Source organism: Mobula birostris, chromosome 8 (assembly GCF_030028105.1).
Source record: "Mobula birostris isolate sMobBir1 chromosome 8, sMobBir1.hap1, whole genome shotgun sequence".
Lineage (NCBI taxonomy): Eukaryota > Metazoa > Chordata > Chondrichthyes > Myliobatiformes > Myliobatidae > Mobula > Mobula birostris.
Genome location: NC_092377.1, coordinates 87,195,024 through 87,214,723, shown reverse-complemented (window position 1 = coordinate 87,214,723; position 19,700 = coordinate 87,195,024). Strand labels below are relative to the sequence as shown.

General features: G+C 46.1%; 1 protein-coding gene across 1 annotated transcript in view; it reads left to right on the top strand.

The window, feature by feature from the left end:
• The window catches only part of slc24a3 (solute carrier family 24 member 3), a 376,276-nt gene that overhangs the window by 335,440 nt on the left and 21,136 nt on the right, over nucleotides 1-19,700 (top strand). The window contains exons 8-12 of the mRNA XM_072265589.1: nucleotides 4,463-4,488; nucleotides 5,943-5,996; nucleotides 12,219-12,355; nucleotides 14,279-14,439; nucleotides 16,523-16,790. Of these exons, the coding sequence (XP_072121690.1) occupies nucleotides 4,463-4,488; nucleotides 5,943-5,996; nucleotides 12,219-12,355; nucleotides 14,279-14,439; nucleotides 16,523-16,790 (646 nt within the window). The remainder of the gene's footprint in view (nucleotides 1-4,462; nucleotides 4,489-5,942; nucleotides 5,997-12,218; nucleotides 12,356-14,278; nucleotides 14,440-16,522; nucleotides 16,791-19,700) is intronic.

Here is a 19,700-nt window from a genome sequence, read left to right as displayed (position 1 = left end):
TATGAATCAGCAGGTTACTGAAAACAAAGAAGCAATCATGGCTGCAACTTCAGTGGATTTCGAAGTTCAACGGGTTGTATTGGATGTTGCTGAAGGTCTTCCAGTCATAATTGACAAGATCGGAGTAGAAATGGCTGCAGATCCTCTTCTTCAGCATATCTCCAGACACCTCATTGATGGATGGCCGGTCGTACCCTTCTACCAACATCATACATCGCTCCAAACTGTTTACTCCTGCCTAATGTTTGGAGACAGAATAGTGATTCCACAAACAGCTTGACCAAAAATACTGAAACAATCCCACCATGGTCACCCAGCATCAATCAAATGAAAGCCCTGGCAAGAAGCTTTGTGTACTGACTGGGCATAGACAAAGATAACACATCTGTATGCAAGCCGTGTACTCAGTTCTCTGTGGCAGCAAAGAATCCAGCCATGACCTCAGGCTACCAGACCATGGAGTCGAGTACATAGTGACTTTGCTGGCCCAATCGATGGGTGTACCTACCTTGTCTTGGTTGACACTTATTCCAAATGGCCAGAATTATTATCCATGAAGTCAACAATAATAGAAGCTACCATCCAACAGCAGCTGCAGATCTGTAGCCGCTTTGGGGTGCCAGAAGTTTCTGACAACGGCACTCAATTCAGTTCATAGCAGTTTGCTGTATTCTGCCAGAACAGCAGAATTATCCATATCTCTACTCTAACTGCTCTACTCCCTCTATACCCATGACTATTAGGCTAGGTATGGCTCAAATATCATCTGTAAATTGATGATACAACCATTGTGGTAGAATCCCAGATGGAGATGAGAGGGTGGACAAGAGCGAGATAGACCAGCTAGTTGAGTGGTGTCACAGCAACAACCTTACACTCAACATTAATAAGACCAAAGAATTGATTGTGGTCTTCAGAAAGGGTCAGACGAGGGAACACGAATCAATCTTCGTAGAGGGATCAGAAGTGGAGAGAGTGAGCAATTTCAAGTTCCTGGGTGTCAAGATCTCAGAGGATCTAACGTGGTCCCAGCATACCGATGCAGCTATAAAAAAGGCAAGACGGCAGCTATATTTCATTAGGAGTTTGAAGAGATTTGGTTTTGTCACCTAAAACACTCAAACTTCTATAGTTGTGGCATGGAGAGCATTCTGACAGGCTGCATGTTTATTAAGGGCGGTGGGTGCTAGTGCACAGGACTGAAAAAAGCTACAGAAAGTTGTAAAATTAGTCAGTTCCACCTTGGGTACTAGCTTCTGTAGTATCCAAGACATCTTAAAGGAGCTGTGTCTCAAACAGGTGGCGTCTATTATTAAGGACCCCCATCACCCAGGGCATGCCTTGTTCTCACTGTTACCATTAGGTAGGAGGTACAGCAGTCTGAAGGCACACACTCAGTGATTCAGGAGCAGTTTCTTCCCCACTGCCATCTGATTCCTAAATGGACATTGAACCCGTGAACACTACCTCACGTTTTTATATTATTTCTGTTTTTACATGATTTTTAACTAGTTAATATACATAAATATACTTGCTGTGATTGATTTACTTATTTTTTCTGTTAATGCTATGAAGTATTGCATTGAACTGCTGATGCTAAGTTAACAAATTTCACAACATATGACAGTGATAATAAACCTAACTCAGATTCTGATCTGCTCACCCCCCCCCATCACCCACAGTCTGATGGCCAACCAGAGAGGTTTGTAGATACTTTCAAACAGTCGCTACTGAAACCAAAAGGGGAAGGAGTATTGACCAAGGTTCTCAACACATTTCTGCTGACACATCGAACTTAACCACATCTCAGCCTTGAGGGGAAGTCACTTGCCCAGTGCTTTTTAGGAGAAGCCTGCGCAGTGTTGAATGCAGAGCTGCTATGCTGTCCAACATCCAGGACAGGTGCACAGTGGCAGCCATGCAGATTTTGGTCAGCAGATGAAGTTCACCCTTGTAGAATTCACAAATCACTAGCCAAAAATATGACATACCGAATGAAGTTTGCTTTCTCAGAATTTACGTGTTGGCAAGGATTCAACAAATCAACACTAAACTTAGTTTTACTTCATTTCTTGAAACAAACACAAATGACGTGGCTTTGCACTACGGAACGTTGCAGTAAGGCCCATTTTCTTGGAATGCAACTTGATCAATGACCCCTCCAAGCTCCGGTCATTCTCTATTCTCCCCCTCCCCTATCAGGCAGAAGATACAACAGCTTGAGAACACATTCCACCAGCCTCAAAGACAGCTTCTACCTCATGGTTATAAGAGTCTTGAGTAGACCTCTTGCCCAATAAAGCTGAACTTCTAATCTTTCTTTCTGCCTAATTGTCTCCATGGCATTTTACTGTCTCCCTTTCTGCGCGTTCTCTATAACTGTAACACTATATTTTGCATTTTGTGATTGCTCTTCTGTTTGTATTATCTTCATGTACTTATGTATGGAATGACCTGTCTGAATGGTACACAGACACAAAACTTTTCACTGTATCTTGGTATATGTGACAATAACGAACCAATTACAATTAACTTTGCCCACCCTCCCCATAAGATGTTGATGGCCTGTGTTTAGACCGGGGCTTTAATGTAACTTACTAAGTAAGGGGCCAGCCTATTAGCCATTGAGAACAAGTTTGTCATCCCCCATTTTGGGATTGTTACCCAACCAAGTTCAGAATCAAGTGTAATATCACTGTTGCAATAGATAATAATAGGAAATATAAATTACCATATATATATTTTTAGAATTAGTATTTTATTTCTTTAAAAGAAAGTGAGGCAGTGTTGATGAGTGCCTTGTCCATTCAGAAATCTGATGGTGGAGGGGAAGAAGCTGTTCCTGAGTCGTTGAGTGTATGCTTTCAAGCTGGTGTACCTACTCCCTGATGGTAGCAATGAGAAGAGGGCATGCCCCAGATGATGGGGTCCTTAATGACGGATGTCGCTTTTTGAAGGTGTTCTCGATGGTGGGGATGCTAGTGCCCATGATGCAGCTGGCTGAGTTTACAACTTCCAGCAGCTTTTTCGGACCCTGTGCAATGGCCCTTCCATGCCAGACAGTGATGCAACCAGTTAGAATGTTTTCCACAGTACGTCTGTGGAAATTTGTGGGAGTCTTTCATGACCTACTAAGTCTCCTCGAGCTCCAAATGAAATAAAGCTGCTTTTATGCCTTCTTCACAATTGGGACCAGGAAAGATCCTCAGAGATGTTGACACGGAGGAATTTGAAACTGCTCACCTTTTTCCATTGCTGATCCCTCCATGACGACTGGTGTGTGTTGAACAGCAACAGGAGAGTTTCTGCCCTCAGCCACTCTCAGCTCAACCAGCACCATCGACTGCTGATGAAACCAGCCAGTTAATTGCCGCATTAGGTGATACACATACCTATGGAGTGGTTTCTTAGGCAGATTGTTATTTGTTTGTTTTACCCCCAGAAGATTTTTAAGATTTTCTTGATTCCATCTTGAACTCACTGCTCCAGAAGATACCCGCGGCACGGCAACACTTTGGCAAGTTCCATGTGACTGCTGGGTGACCCAGCAAGGGCCAGGGTGATCATGGAGGTGAGGCAGAAGAGCAGTGTGACTATCCACTTCCCAGCAGCTCACTACTTCTGGAACTGGGCTATAGACCGAAGACTGAAAGGTGATCTGATGGAGGTGCACGAGATCACCGGGGTGTAACTAGGATGAATGCGTTCAGTCTTTTCCTCAGAGTTGCAGCATCAAGAACTCGAGGGCATAGGTTTGAGGTGAGAGGGGAAATTGATGGGCACAATGGATGTTGTCTGTGTGGTATGTGGATTGGAAAGATTTAGAAGATTATGGGTCAAACACTGGCAAATGTGACAACCTGGGTGGGGGCATTTTGGACGTCATGGAATAGTAGGGCAGAAGTGTATGCTTCCTTGCTGTATGACTCTAAACTGAAGCTGCCTCAATGTAGGTTGTTATGCTCAGTGACAGATTGTAGAAATAAGTCTACAATTTCATATTTTCAATGGCCTCGCTTTTATCATGGGGGAGCAATGTGCCAGTGGGGGCAGGTGGGTGAAAGACCTCTGTCTTGCAGATGCTCTCCTCACCTTGGTTCCAGTACATTGCCTGGAGCTCAGCCATAAAGCTCACAAGTGCAAACATTGCCTGCTTACTACAGCTTAACTACTGAGGTACATGTGATCTCAATACTGTAGTGTGTTTCAATGACAGTCATCTTCGGTAAGTCCTGAAAGAGAAGCGAGAGGTGTTATATTAATGCAAGCCTTCCTTGGTACATTACTTTTACTTGTAGAGATGAAACATATCCTTTGATATTTATTTACTTGATAATATATGTAATTTAACATTGACTTTGATTGGGATTGATGCCTGTTCAAATATTGCATTTAAAATGGAAACCGAGCTCTGAAATGACTGAAGGGTCATTCTCAGTAAATTTTCTCTCTTTCTTTCCAGATTATTTATGATGAAAAGGTTTCTTGGTAAGTATCGCTCACAAACATCCCAAATTATAAAAATGTTATACCTTTCTGCACTAGCCTCAGAGACAAAAGTCATACTGTGTGGAAAATGTCTTTTTGACCCGCCATGTCTATAGCAACCATTTTGTTCATTTACCCTAATCCTATTTGCCCGCATCAAGTCATTATCTTTCTATGCCTTGCCCATTCAACTACCTGTGATTGTATCTAATTCCATCACCTCCTCTGACAATAAGTTCCAGATATATACAACTCCTTGTGCAAAAACAAAATTTACCCTCAGCTCCCCTTTAATACTCCTACCTCTGATCTTTAGACGTTGCCCTCTTGATTTTAATACCTCTGCCATGGGAGAAAGATTCTGATTATGAACTCTATCTATTACTCTTATAATATTATATACCTCTGCCAGGTCACCTCTCAGCCTTCCTCGCTCTCGTGAAAACAAACCCAGCCTACGCCACCTATCCCGATAACTGGCCAATTCTGACGAATCTCCATTGCATCTTCTCCAGCGCAGTCACGCATCCCCATAGCCCAAAACAGCACACAACAAGGGGCCATGGTGGAGTAGTGGTTAGCACGATGCTATTACAGCTCGGGGCAGCAGAGTACAGAGCTCAGTTCCAACGTCACCTGTAAGAAGTCTGCACATCCTCCCTGTGGAATGTGTGGGTTTGCTCTGGGTGCTGTGATTTCCTCCTTCAGTCCAAAGACATTCTGGTTAGTCGGATAATTGGTTACTGTAAATGTTCCCTTGATTAAATTGGGGGTTATGGGGCAGCATTGTTCGATGGGCCGTGAGGGCCTATTCCACACTGTATCTCTAAACAAAATAACTAAACTCTCCAAGTGTGGCCCAACAAGTGTTTTGTAAGTTGCAATGTAACATCACAACTTTTATATTCTGTGCCCTGACCTGTGAAGGAAAGCAAGCCATATACTTTCTCTGCACCCTCCCCATCAATACTCCACGATCATTCTCTGTACACCAACCTCCCACTATACACTGCTCATCAATCCTTCACGTTTACTCTGAGAACGTACTCTGTCCATACGCTCACTCACACTTCATCCACACAGTCTGTCAGTACAGCACACTCTCAGTTAATACATCCCCTTTACTTTTGTGCCGTCACCTGCTTTTGCTTCTGATGCGTTCGGTGGTAATGTACGATAGAGCAATGCTGTCTGTGTGGTCTGTAATGCAAAGCATGTCAAGGAGCTAAGCGACACACACAAAGTGCTGGAGGAACTCAGGCCAGGCAGCATCCATGTAAAAGAGTACAGTCGACGTTTCGAGCCGAGTCCCGACTGTACTCTTTTCCATAGTTGCTGCCTGGCTTCTGAGTTCCTCCGACATTTTGTGTGTGTTGCTTGGATTTCCAGCATCTGCAGGTTTTCTTTTGCTTGTCAATGAACTAATCCTAGAATTGTATCACTTTCCTCCTCAGGTGGGAATCTCTGGTCTTGATATTAATGTATGCAGTCTACATCCTGATTATGAAGTAAGCACTCATTAATTTGTAATGTTCTCTGGAATTTGGTGATAGAAACTGCCCGTTAAATAATGAACAGATCTTTATCTTCATCCCTTGAACAGGGCAGCGAGGAGACTGACAGTCTGCATCCAAGCATGTGGTTGTAACGATTGACCCAATTTGATTCCCATTCTCGGCTCACCCAGTGATAAAGATGAGCTTTATTTGTCACATGTACATCAAAACATTGAAACCTACAGTGAAATGAGTCATTTGGGTCAAATTAGATCAGCAAGGTTGTGCTGGGCAGCCCACACGTGTTGCCACACGATCAGTGCCAACATGCCCGCAACTCACGAACTCCAGCCCGTACGTCTTTGGAATTTGGGAAGAAACTGTAGCATGCAGAGGAAACCCACACAGTGACAAATTCCTTATAGACAGTAGTGGAAATCAAACCCTGATCTTACACTGTAAAGCAATCACACTAATCACTAGGACACTGTGCCACCCCTCCCCGCCCCAGTGGGTGTTTCAGGGGAGTGTAGTTATGTCCTTGAATGTTAAAATCCAGGTGGAAGAACAGATCGGCCCGATAAGCTAGGATGGACTGGATGGCCTCCTGTGCTGAAACAATGCTGTGGGTCCTGCACTTAACATCCATTCTCACTGGAGACAGACTGGCAGGCAGAGGAGCACTCCCAGGAGGTACATGCCTATTGGATGATTGATCCATGAAATTCAGCCCCAGCACTTTCTCCAGGCTCCAGACAGGCAGAACTGATCAGGCCCGCTGATAACCACACAGGTTCCGGAGAAGCACATAGGCTCAAGTTGCCCACACATTGGTGGCTTTGACAGAGGCAAGAGCCAGTTCAAAGACAGGGGCCATGCACAGAGCAAAGCTGACACCTCTTACATTCCCACTGCTGGTAGCATACCACAGACTGTCCATGGAGAGACACTGGGCACTCACACCTACCGTGGGGTCATTTACAGTTGTGGGACCATGGAAGCACTACACTAGGTGCAGTTTCAAAGGCCTGCTGTCATTTTCTAGGTGACAAGAAAATAATGTTTCACAAGAAATGCTTGACACAGAGAGCAGCCATTTGGCCTAATGTTCCTCTGCTGGTCAAAACAAGCCGGCCTATCCTGATCCTACGTTCCACACTAGGTCTACCGTTCTAGTGGTCACACATCTGCAAGTGTTCGTCCATCGTTGACGTCGATGAGGAGCTCGACACCATTATGATGGTGTTGAGACTAGCGCATGATTTGGATTTAAGTGAGGGAGAGTTGTGCAGCGTCAGCCTCACTCTCTCTTCGCAATTCCCATCTGGATCCAGTGGCAAGACAGAGTCGAGACGGCTGGCGATGGGACTAGGCGCAGTGGATGACCAGGACGTTTTCTGTGTCTTGTCCTGCTCTACACGTTCCACGACGCTTTCTTGACGGTTGGACCTTCCATTGGTCTCGTCTGCTCAATCCGCCGGAGTCTGTCTTCACATGCTGAGATAGACAACTCCCTATCTCACCGAGGGTTTGAGACCCGTCGGCTACCCTCACCTGGTTTAGCTGGCTTGTCGAAACCATTGCCCGGGGTGTGGCCGCTGTAGCATGCAAACAGCTACGGGGAGCCACATGTGAGAGCTGAGTGCCAGAGAGGGGTAGCACCTCTAACCAAAGATGGACTAACCGCCTTGAAAAGGATGCGACATGTTCCCCCACCAGAGGTGCTACCCCTCCCTGACACCCCATACGCCCCATCTGCAAGTACACGTCCAGCTGGTCTTCAAGTCTGTCGAGGGTTTCTGACTCCAACACCCTCTCAGTCAGTGAGCTCTGGACTTCACCACCCTCGTGAGCACAAAAAGAACAAAGCTTTCCTTACCTCCCCTCGAAGTCTTCTCCATCACTTTGGATTTTGACCCCAGTGTAGGGGTTCTCCTTACTTACCCTTTCTGGACTCTGCATAATTTTATACCATTTAAGTCCCTCTTCAGCCTCCTTTCCCAAAGAGATTATCCCCAGTTTATTGATCTTATTCCTTGTGCTGGCAACCTTCCAGCCCTGTGTAAATCTCTGCACCCTCTCCAGTGTGGTATGCTGAGTGGAGATGTGTGTGGTGTCAAACTGCGAAGTTATACACAGTTCTGTATCATACGCCCAGTCTTGTGTTTTACCTCACGTTTGTGGAAAGTTTGAAATGGTTGTTAGTGAAGGCATATAGTATTTGTGGTGGGACCCTAAAGACTGAGACAGGATTTCATTAGTGAGCTAAAAGCGGCTACACTGTATGAGGCCCTATCAGATCGATGACACCGTGGGGTGACTGACTGTGTTTCTACTCCTTTCGTTATCTGCACGGTGTGACTGCCATCAGTCAGTCCTCAGTCTCTGTAGTGATATTCTGAAAAATGTATGCAGTTTGCACTGTGCAACGATTCGTAAAACCCCATTCCGGTCTTGCTTCAGAGGGGTCCTGTATCTACCCACAGATCAGAACAAAGGCCTAACTGTGCCTTGCACGTGCTCTGTAGGTACCTGTAGTTTCTGAAGAGCATTAGCTCCAAAAAAAATAAAATAAATTCTGAAGGAGCTGGATCCTAAAGATCCATGGGAAGAAAAATAGAGCTGACTTTTCGGGTCAGTGACCATTGTCAGAGCTGGGAAGGAAACTAAAGGGACTTGTTAAGCTGCACGGAGGGTAGGTAAGGAAGATGACTCATAGGAGGAGAGTGGGGTCACTGTGGGAATGAGGCTGTCGATGAGGATAACGACCAAAGGTGTAAGGTTATCCAGTCATTGAATGAACAGGACAACAGACAAGTTGCTAGAGGAACTCAGCAGCCGATGCTACCTGACTTGCCCCTCCAGCATCTTGTTTGTTGCACCAGATTCCAGCATTGGTGCTGTCTTGTGTCTTCATTGAGTGAATGGGAGCAGTTAGAGAATGAGAACGTAGACAAGAGCAGAGACGAGGGATGCAAAGCAGGAAGACTGGATCAGACCGGGCATGTCCTCCACTCCAAGGAACAACTTCAGTTAACCAGACGTCGCTCCACTTACTTTTATAGGGGAATATTGGTTGAAGGGTAGGGTGACGTAGCAAATAGGAAAGGGGACAACTGTGTTTGGTATCCAAAGAATACAGAGCAGCGGTATAGTGGATTTCTTTCCCTATTCTGTGGGATGCTGGACTTGTTCGTCGGAATACGAAGGGCCCTATGTGTGTGGCAAATAAGTAAGTTATTGTAATCTTCCATTCATTGGTTCATCGCCTCTTCCAAGCTGATACCAGTTACTGAGTAAGAGGTTCTCCATCTTATCAATACGCTTGTCCCTTGGCTTCCACATTAACGTCAAGTTGTTTGGAACATGAACATCACAAGTCAATGGACAACACCTCATTGGAACCCTATGTCCTCATCATCATTAGCTCCTCTAATGCATATACAGGTTTTTGCTCCCAGTGGGTGCAGAATGACTTTGGAACTATAAAACCTACCTGAAAGTCAACTCATCATCAAAATAGCACAGAAAGTCAAACACGAGGGATTCTGCAGATGCTGGAACTTCAAACAACACACATCAAAGTTGCTGGTGAACGCAGCAGGCCAGGCAGCATCTCTAGGAAGAGGTACAGTCAACATTTTGGGCCGAGACCCAAAACGTCAACTGTACCGCTTCCTAGAGATGCTGCCTGGCCGGCTGCGTTCACCAGCAACTTTGATGTGTGTTGCAGAAAGTCAAAACTGAGTTTATTGTCATATGTACATGTGTAATTAAAAACTTGCAGCAGTATCACAGATACATAACATCATAAAAGCAGCATTCATAAGAAAACCATAAATTAAACAAATTATGCACACATTTTATAAGAAATTATACGATTAGAGCTAAAGAAAAACAAAGTCCGTTGTGGTGCAAAGTAATGAAACTAGGCATAGTGTTGCTGCACTGAGGTAGTGATTAGGGTTGTACTGGTTGGTTCGAGAACTAAATGGTTGGAAGGAAATAGCTGGTTTTGAACCTGGTGGTGTGGTGCTTCAGTTTTCTGTACTTCCTGCCAGGAAAAGATGGCATGATCCCGATGGTGGGGATAGTTGATGACAAACGAGAACCATTGTTGGGTCTTCTCTTAGTTCATTCATCTTTTGAAATCGAGATATTACTGGCAAGACGATCATTTATTAACACTCAGAGCACGCTGGAGGAACTCAGCAGGTCGGGCAACATCCATGGAAACGGTGAGTCGACGTTCCGGCCCAGCATCTGCAGATTATTTTGTGTTTACGATCATTTATTACTTCTAACTGTCCTTGGGAAGATTGTGGTGAGCCATCTTCTAAAACCATGGCAGCTAGTCTGATGGAGTTGCTTCCATAGTGCTGTTGGGAATTAAGTTCAGGGATTTGGATCAGCAGTACTGAAGGAACAGGGATATATTTCCAAGACAAGATGGTGCGTGACTTGGAGGCGAACCTGCTGGTGGCCGTGTTTCTATGTTCCTTTTGTCCTTCTCCTTCCTGATGGTGGAAGCTGTAAGTTTGAGGATTGATGACAGAGTAGCCTGGGTGGATGGTGCAGTGTGCTGATGTGGAGCAAATGAGAATGAGGTGGTGGATGAGGTGCCAATGACGTGGGCTGCTTTATCCTGGATGGTGTCCAGGTCTCGAGAGTGGTCGGTTCCATGCTCAGATGGGTAACTGAAGAGTTTTCTGACTCTGCTAGAAGCTCATGACTTGCAGATGGTTGTGAGGCCGAGGGCTTACATGAGATGAGTCATACAAAGCAAAATATTCAATCTCTGGCCTGTCCTTGCAGCTGCATCGCTTATTTACTTAACTCAGTTATGTCTCTGATGATTGGTGACCACACAGAATATTGCTGGAGAGGGAATGACATGGATAGGTGGTAAGGCCATCCCCCACTGGAGGTGGCCGTTGCCTTGACTTGTGTGACACAAGTGTTACCTGGCCATGCCTGAATGTCACCTAGTCCTTGCTGCACGTCAACATGAACTGCTGCCTCTGATTGGCGCATTGTGAACGTTGGAAGAAACAGCAAAGTAGAGATCATAGAAGAATTGCCATAAAAGAACCTAGATGACCTGGTGATATCAGGGATCAGAACGCAAAGTGAAAAGCTTATCAGTCTCATTATTGGGTCCTTTCTGTACTTAGTTCAACTTCCGCTGCTACTCCATGATTTGCCGTGATGGGAGCTTTGTTCTTTCCGAGGTGGAACCTTCGGAGCGATTGGCTGGATGAAGGACTGGGATGTGGAGCAAGCTTGATTTATTAGAGGAGCAGTTTGAGATGGGAGGGATGTGGGGAATAGGTTTAAAGAAGGACAGCATTGATTGGAACAGAAACACCCTGTACAATAGCCTGGCCTATAATAAACATATTGTATCACTGAAAATTTATAAAGAAGAAATGTTCTTCATATGTCTCCTCCTGTCTCTCTACGAGTGCCATAGCAATGAACTGTGTACTGGACTTCATCATAATTACCATGAGAACCTGAATTAATGTTCCTTTAACATCTGCTGGACGATGCCGAGGATGTTCTAGGAGTCTGTGGTGGCCAGTGCGATCATGTTTGCTGTTGTGTGTTGGGGCAGCAGGCTGAGGGTAGCAGACACCAACAGAATCAACAAACTCATTCGTAAGGCCAGTGATGTTGTGCGGATGGAACTGGACTCTCTGACGGTGGTGTCTGAAAAGAGGATGCTGTCCAAGTTGCATGCCATCTTGGACAATGTCTCCCATCCACTACATAATGGACTGGTTGGGCACAGGAGTACATTCAGCCAGAGACTCATTCCACCGAGATGCAACACAGAGCGTCATAGGAAGTCATTCCTGCCTGTGGCCATCAAACTTTACAACTCCTCCCTTGGAGGGTCAGACACCCTGAGCCAGTAGGCTGGTCCTGGACTTATTTCCTGGCATAATTTATATATTACTATTTAATTATTTATGGTTTTATTACTACTTAATTATTTATGGTGCAACTGTCATGAAAACCAATTTCCCCGGGGATCAATAAAGTATGACTATGACTAAATTTCAAAGTATGTGTACATTATACAACCTTGAGATTTGTCGCCTTATCGGCAGCTACAAAACAAAGAAACCCAAAAGAACCCATAAAAAATGTACTTTTGTAGTATAAACTGAATGTGAAGGAATTACTTTAAAAACACTCTAATTTTTGCTAATCACTGCTTGGACCCAGGTTCAACACGTCGATGCAGATCTTCTTTGAGAACAAATGGAAGAAGCCATCTGTGAACATGGCCAATGGGAACACAAGTAATGCAGAAATGGATGACAACAGCAACTGTGATGCCACTATGGTCTTACTGAAGAAAGGTAGGAGTCAGGGTAAATAGCTTGTCTTCAAAATCCTTGGAAATCTTCACTAGGTTTGCATCACACCGCTCAGGTTGAAAGATGTGCTGTAGAAGTGATTTAAATACAGTGGCTGTCCTTGAGAGATCGTTAAGTGACTGCTGAGGACGGGAAGGAAGGCAGCAGGGAGGACTGTTCAAAACTACAAGGCAGCACCATGTTTGGCCTTGGGGAGAACTGTGGTCATGTTGCAACTCACCGAATTTAGAAGAACTGTTGAATGTCTCAGCTATGATGCCGGTCTGGTCCTTCAGCTGGGATCGTCTGGGTTCCCACTGGGTTCACCTTGTAGTGTACTGGCTCCCTGAACTTGCTGTTCAATCTGTTCGGCTTCTCTGTGCCTTATCCACTGTACGGGGTCTCTTCTTTGTTATGTTACACCACCTTTTTGTTTTAAGTATTCATGCACCACACTTTTGAAAGCCACAAATGAGCATTCTCATGTTAGCCATTTCTGCCCTGGGAAGAAGTCTTCACTTGATCTATGTGACTGATACAGTCCTGCTCTAGCTTAACCCCTCATCATTTTAAACACCTCTATTAAATCTTCCTTTGCTCAAAACAACAGTCCCAGCTATTTTTGTTTTGCCCAGGCACCTCCTGGTGCCTGAAATTTTATTATCAAGCAGCGTGAATGACTCTCTCTGCTGCCTCACTTATGATGAACGTTGCAAGACTCAGCTGAAAGGCTACGCCTAATGAAGGGGGTTGAGCAAGCCAGGGCTTTTCCCTCTGGATAAGAAAGTGACTCGATAGAGCTGTACAAGATGATAAGAGGCATAGATCAAGTGGAGACTTCCAGGGTGGAAACGGCTAATACGAGGGGGCATAATTTTAAAGTGATTGGAGGAAAGTGTAGGGGAAATGACAGAAGTTAGTTCTTACAGAGGTGGTGGGTGCATGGAATCCCCTGTCAGGGATGGTGGTAAAGGCAGATACATTAGAACCACTTAAGCAACCCTTAGAAAGTGGATGATAGAAAAATGGAGGGGTATGTAGTAGAGGAGGATTAGATTGACCATAGAGTAGGTTAAAAGGTTGACACAACATTGTGGACTGAAGAGCTTGTACCGTGCTGTACTGTTCTATGTTCTACGGCTCAGTGTAGGGAGACATTCTCGTAGGGAAAGAAATTTGGGTTCTTTCTCTTATCCAGCCTCTGGCAAGTTTCCGGTCTAAAGCGTACACCATCGGCTACTTCCAGGTGCAGGTTATACAAACGAAGAGTGGGAGGAGGCATATCATGGCTTGCGTTTGATCAGTGCCTATTTTTGTTAATATAACTTCACTTTGTTACAAGGTACACAAAAGCGGGGAGAGAAATAGACACCTGGAAAAAATGTGACCAGGGGACGTTATAAAATCATGAGGGGCATCAACAAGATGAATGCACACAGTTTTTTTTTTAAACCCCAGGTTGGGGTATCAAAAGTTAGAGGGCAGAGGTTGACGATGAGAGGGGAAAGGTGTAAAATGAACCTGACGAACAACTCTTCACCATGCAGGGTGGTGTGTGTGGAATGAGGTGCCAGAGAAAATGGTTGAGGTAGGTACAATAATAGACAGGGTACAGTATGTGAATGGGAAAGGTTTTGAATTATATGGGCCAAACATGGACAAATGGACTACTTTAAATATGCATCTTGGTTGGAATGGACAAGATGGGCTAAAGAGCCTACTTCTGTGGCTTATGACACTATGATTGAAGAATCCTTGTGCTTTGACAGTCAACGTCCAAACTATAGGAGATTATGTAGAGTTATGAAGCGTCACTAGTTTGGGAAAATATACCCAGCTTTGGGAAGTTAAAGGGCAATGGCAGCCATTCCACTGGTGAGCGTGATGCCGGTGAAAGGGTTAACACTTTGCGGCTTTCCTTTACAGCCAACTTCTCCCGTAACTCCTCTGTGCTCATGGTGGATGAGCTGCTGTCGGCATACCCTCACCAGTTGTCTTTCTCAGAGGCCAGTCTCAGGATCATGATCACCAGTCACTTTGGACCCAAAACCAGGCTAAGCATGGCCAGTCGCATGCTTATCAATGAGGTAATTGAAAGAAAAACAAACAAGCTTGCATTTATATAGCACCTGTTTTACAACCAGTGATGTACCTACACTGTGGTGATGCAGGAAATGAGTCTGCCAGCTGCAGAAGGTATCAGGTGGACAAACTCAGGTTGCAAGATTCTACCTGGCCACAGGTAAGACAATGCCTGCCTAGTCTGTGTGTGTATTACGGTCCAAACCCAAGTGCATGCACATGCCTAGAAGCAAAGTTCAAAATACATTTATTATCAAAGAATGTATAAATTATACAGCCTTGAGATTTGTTTGCTTATAGGCAGTCACAAAGCAAGAAACCCAAAGAACCCAATTAAAAAAAAATAAAATAAAGACCGAAACCCACTGCACAGAGAAAGGGAAAAAATTACAAATCATGTAAGCAATGGAAGTGAGCAACAGTGTTCTGAACCAAAGTGAGTCCTTACATCCGAACCCCAGAACAGTGACGTTGCTGATCAGACAAAGGTAACTTGGAAACAATTTAAGTCTGTTCAGTCCATCGTGTTCACTCGTTCCATTTACCAATTACGGTCACTCATAATCTTCACTAGAAAAGGGGTGGCAAGATCAGGACGGCACAGGTTTACATTGAGAGGCAAGAAACTTAAGGAGATCTGAGGGGTAAGAGTGGTTGAAATCTGCTAGAGTAGGTGGCAGAATAGGGGACAATCACTGCATTGAAGGGGCAGTTAGAAAACACTCATATAGACGAGGCTTAAAATAATAAGGTTCTGTAACATGGGCAAATGGAATTAGTGTCGGTGGGCAAGAAGATCAACATGGAGTCGTTAGGCTGAAGGCCTGTTTCTGAGGCAAAGTCAAGTGAAATCTCCCGTTGTCCACGTCTGTCATTACACCTCTAACCTTTGTTCAACTCAAGATGAACTCCACTTATCACAGCAGCTATGATTTCCCATGGGTAATCAGTCTCGGTTTTCCTTTATCACTTTGGAGAAGCACCTGGCTTTGCTCAGTGCTTCAGTGAAGAGTATTTGCTGTGAACAAACTGTTTGCCTGCTAACCCCACTGTACTGCCTCAGGACTCCATTTGCTATTGGTTAGCACTCCTCACCCACCTGCCGTTGTTACAGTGAAGGTGGGCAGCTCGGCATTGGTCCCTGTGGTATGAGCACGGCACCTGATTGTCTCTGTGAGCAAGAGGGTCAGGCCGGCTATCCGGTGTCAATACTGTGGTATGGACAAATGGCAAGGCCCAGGAATGGTGAAGTCTTCAGAAAGTGGTAGAATCAGACCAGTCCATCACAGGCAAAGCCCTCCCCAGCACCGAGCACATTTACAGGGAGCGGTGCATCAAGAAGGCAGCATCTGTCATCAGTGACCCTCACCATCCAGGCCCTGTTCGTTTCCTGCTGCTACTGTCAGGCAGGAGATATAGGAGCTTTAGATCGAGGTTGACAAGAGCAGATTGGGGTGCTAAGTCAGTGAGAATGTAATGCAGATCTCACCTCTTTATCAGTGTTTACATGATTTTTCTGTGGTAAGGAATGCACAATAACATGACGCATATAAAACACTACTCTGGCTTTTCCTCAGCATCCACCTCTGGGTTGCCGTGATTCTCCCTCTTGACCAAAGCAGACTTGATTTGCAGTCACTGAGTGAGGGTTTGCATATGTTAGAGAAGCAAATCAAGGGAAACCAGGATGGTAAAGCTTGTACTTCACATGCAACCTGCAGTAGCCAATGCCCTTAACATGCCTGGGCACTGCCAGTCTCAGGTGGTCGTGGCAAATGTTCACATCAAGTTAACCAGTGCAGGTCAGCAATAAAATTGTGGTCAGTTCGTGTGGTGAGCAGCGCCATTATTTGCAAGGGCAAGCCCCACCCAATCTTTGGCTGTGACCCATTGAAGTAATTGAATGCCAAGCCCGTGCTGACGTGATGTTTATTAGGTCAAAAAGCAATACAGTCTTGCACCGTTCCGGTTACCTGTCCAGTAATGACAGCTTTCTTTCAAAAGTTCTTCTTTCTGAACCTTTAACTAAATCAGTGCTGGCTGGAATCATCGGGACAAATGGCTGTTTTCCTGTCCCCTGTGTTGCAGAGACAAAGGCTGATCAGCAGCAAGACCATTTCCAATGGCGAAGCCGAGGTTTCCATTAAAATGCCCGGCAAGCACAACATCGAGAACGGAACTGGGCCTAGCTGCTCGGCGGAGAGGAGCGTGAGCAGCCAGTGGAGGGAGGAGGACAGGGCCGAGGCCGGCAATGAGAGAGAGATGGAGAACGAGGACAACCAGAACAATGAGAATGATGAAGAGGAAGAGGAGGAGGAGGAAGGTGAAGGGCCGTACGTGCCATTCCACCTACCTGGTGAGTGGGCAGCGGGAGGGAGAGGAGTTTGTGGTCCCTTTGCCAAGTGCCTGTTCTTTCACAACACCCAAATCACACTTCATTCAACATTACTAATCCAATGTCATCTCAGTCAGACAGGGTGATACTCTGTGGAGCTCTTGAAATTTCAGCCAAAACTGCCAACATCTGATTTTCATTCCATTTGCCAGTGTGCCTCCATGGTCTTCCCAACACCACCCAGAAGCTCCTGGTCTCTCAGCCCCAGCCACAAGTCCATTCTCTCAGCTTCATTCCTTCCTTCACATCAGAGTGCTGTATGATTTATGACCCAGTTTAACTTCTGGGGAGGACAGTGGCACAAAAAGTAGAGCCTCTGTCTGTCTGCACTGGATGCCTGGGTTCAATCCTGACCTCCGACACTGTCTGTGAGGAGTCTGGACGTTCTCCATGTCATTGCGTGGGTTTCCTCCAAGTGCCCTTCCCCAGCCCCCCCATGTCCCAATGGCGTACCAGTTGGTAGGGTAATTGACCACTCTCCATTGTCCTGGTGTGCAGGTGAGTGATTGGAGTTGATAGGTTAGTTGACTTCTCTCCCTCGCCCTGGTGTGCAAGTGAGAGGTTGGAGTGTGGGAGGAGTTGATGAGAATGTGGAGAAAACAAAATAAAATGGGAATAACGTAGACAACAGGAATTCTGCAGATGCTGGAAATACAAACAACACACATCAAAGCTGCTGGTGAACGCAGCAGGCCAGGCAGCATCTGTAGGAAGAGGTACAGTTGATGTTTCAGGCCGAGACCCTTTGTCAGGACTAACTGAAAGAAGAGATAGTAAGAGATTTGAAAGTTGGAGGGGGAGGGGGAGATCCAAAATGATAGGAGAAGACAGGAGGGGGAGGGATGGAGCCAAGAGCTGGACAGGTGATAGGCAAAAGGGGATACGAGAGGATCATGGGACAGGAGGTCTGGGAAGAAAGACAAAGGTGGGGGGGACCCAGAGGATGGGCAAGAGGTATATTCAGAGGGACAGAGGGAGAAAAAGGAGAGTGAGAGAAAGAATGTGTGTATGAAAATAAATAACGGATGGGGTACGAGGGGGAGGTGGGGCCTTAGCGGAAGTTAGAGAAGTTGATGTTCATGCCATCAGGTTGGAGGCTACCCAGATGGAATATAAGGTGTTGTTCCTCCAACCTGAGTGTGGCTTCATCTTTACAGTAGAGGAGGCAGTGGATAGACATGTCAGAATGGGATGTGGAATTAAAATGTGTGGCCACTGGGAGATCCTACTTTCTCTGGCGGACAGAGCGTAGATGTTCAGCAAAGCGGTCTCCCAGTCTGCATCGGGTCTCGCCAATATATAAAAGGCCACATCGGGAGCACCAGACGCAGTATCCTCCCGCCACCCCACTAGGAATAGGGTTCCCCTGGTCCTCACCTACCACCCCACCAGCCTCTGGGTCCAACATATTATTCTCCGTCATCTCCCCCATTTCACGTACATCTGCTCTCACTCCATCTTCCCGCCACCCCACTAGGAATAGGGTTCCCCTGGTCCTCACCTACCACCCCACCAACCTCCGGGTCCAACATATTATTCTCCGTAACTTCCGCCACCTCCAACGGGATCCCCCCACTAAGCACATCTTTCCCTCCCCCTCTCTCTCTGCATTCCGCAGGGATCGCTCCCTACGCAACTCCCTTGTCCATTTGTCCCCCCCATCCCTCCCCACTGATCTCCCTCGTGGCACTTACCCGTGTAAGCGGAACAAGTGCTACACATGCCCTTACACTTCCTCCCTTAACACCATTCAGGGCCCCAAACAGTCCTTCTAGGTGAGGCAACACTTCACCTGTGAGTCGACTGGGGTGATACACTGCGTCCGGTGCTCCCGATGTGGCCTTTTATATATTGGCGAGACCCGACGCAGACTGGGAGACCGCTTTGCTGAACATCTACACTCTGTCCGCCAGAGAAAGCAGGATCTCCCAGTGGCCACACATTTTAATTCCACATCCCATTCCCATTCTGATATGTCTATCCACGACCTCCTCTACTGTAAGGATGAAGCCACACTCAGGTTGGAGGAACAACACCTTATATTCCGTCTGGGTAGCCTCCAACCTGATGGCATGAAAATCGACTTCTCTAACTTCCGCTAAGGCCCCTCGTACCCCATCTGTTACTTATTTTTATGCACACATTCTTTCTCTCACTCTCCTTTTTCTCCCTCTGTCCCTCTGAATATACCTCTTGCCCATCCTCTGGGTCCCCTCCCCCCCTGTCTTTCTTCCCGGACCTCCTGTCCCATGATCCTCTCGTATCCCCTTTTGCCTATCACTGGTCCAGCTTTTGGCTCTATCCCTCCCCCTCCTGTCTTCTCCTATCATTTTGGATCTCCCCCTCCCCCTCCAACTTTCAAATCCCTTACTCACTCTTCCTTCAGTTAGTCCTGACGAAGGGTCTCGGCCTGAAACGTCGACTGCACCTCTTCCGACAGATGCTGCCTGGCCTGCTGCGTTCACCAGCAACTTTGATGTGTGTTGGGAATAACGTAGGCTTAGTGTAAAAGTTGATGGTCGCTGTGAAGTCAGGGGGCTGGAGATCTTATCTGTGCTCTATCTTTCTATGACACTGAGACTCTGTCAGGGTAAGCAGGATCCTAGATAGTCCATGCCTACCTTTTCCAAAGCTGCTAGATGTGCACACTGCCCACTTCACTTCCCCTCTCACGCTTCTGTGGGGTTCACTGCACAATGGTTGGGTGGAGGGGTGGCCCTGGGGGAGTCTCGTCAGGAAGAGATGGACATTCGCATTTGCAAGAGGCAATCAAAGCAGCTCTGTGACTGACAATTTGTGAGCTGTGATTGGAACGGTGGTGTGCTGCCCAGGGTGGAACCAGTTAGGTTGGAGCTGGCTTACGTGAGGATG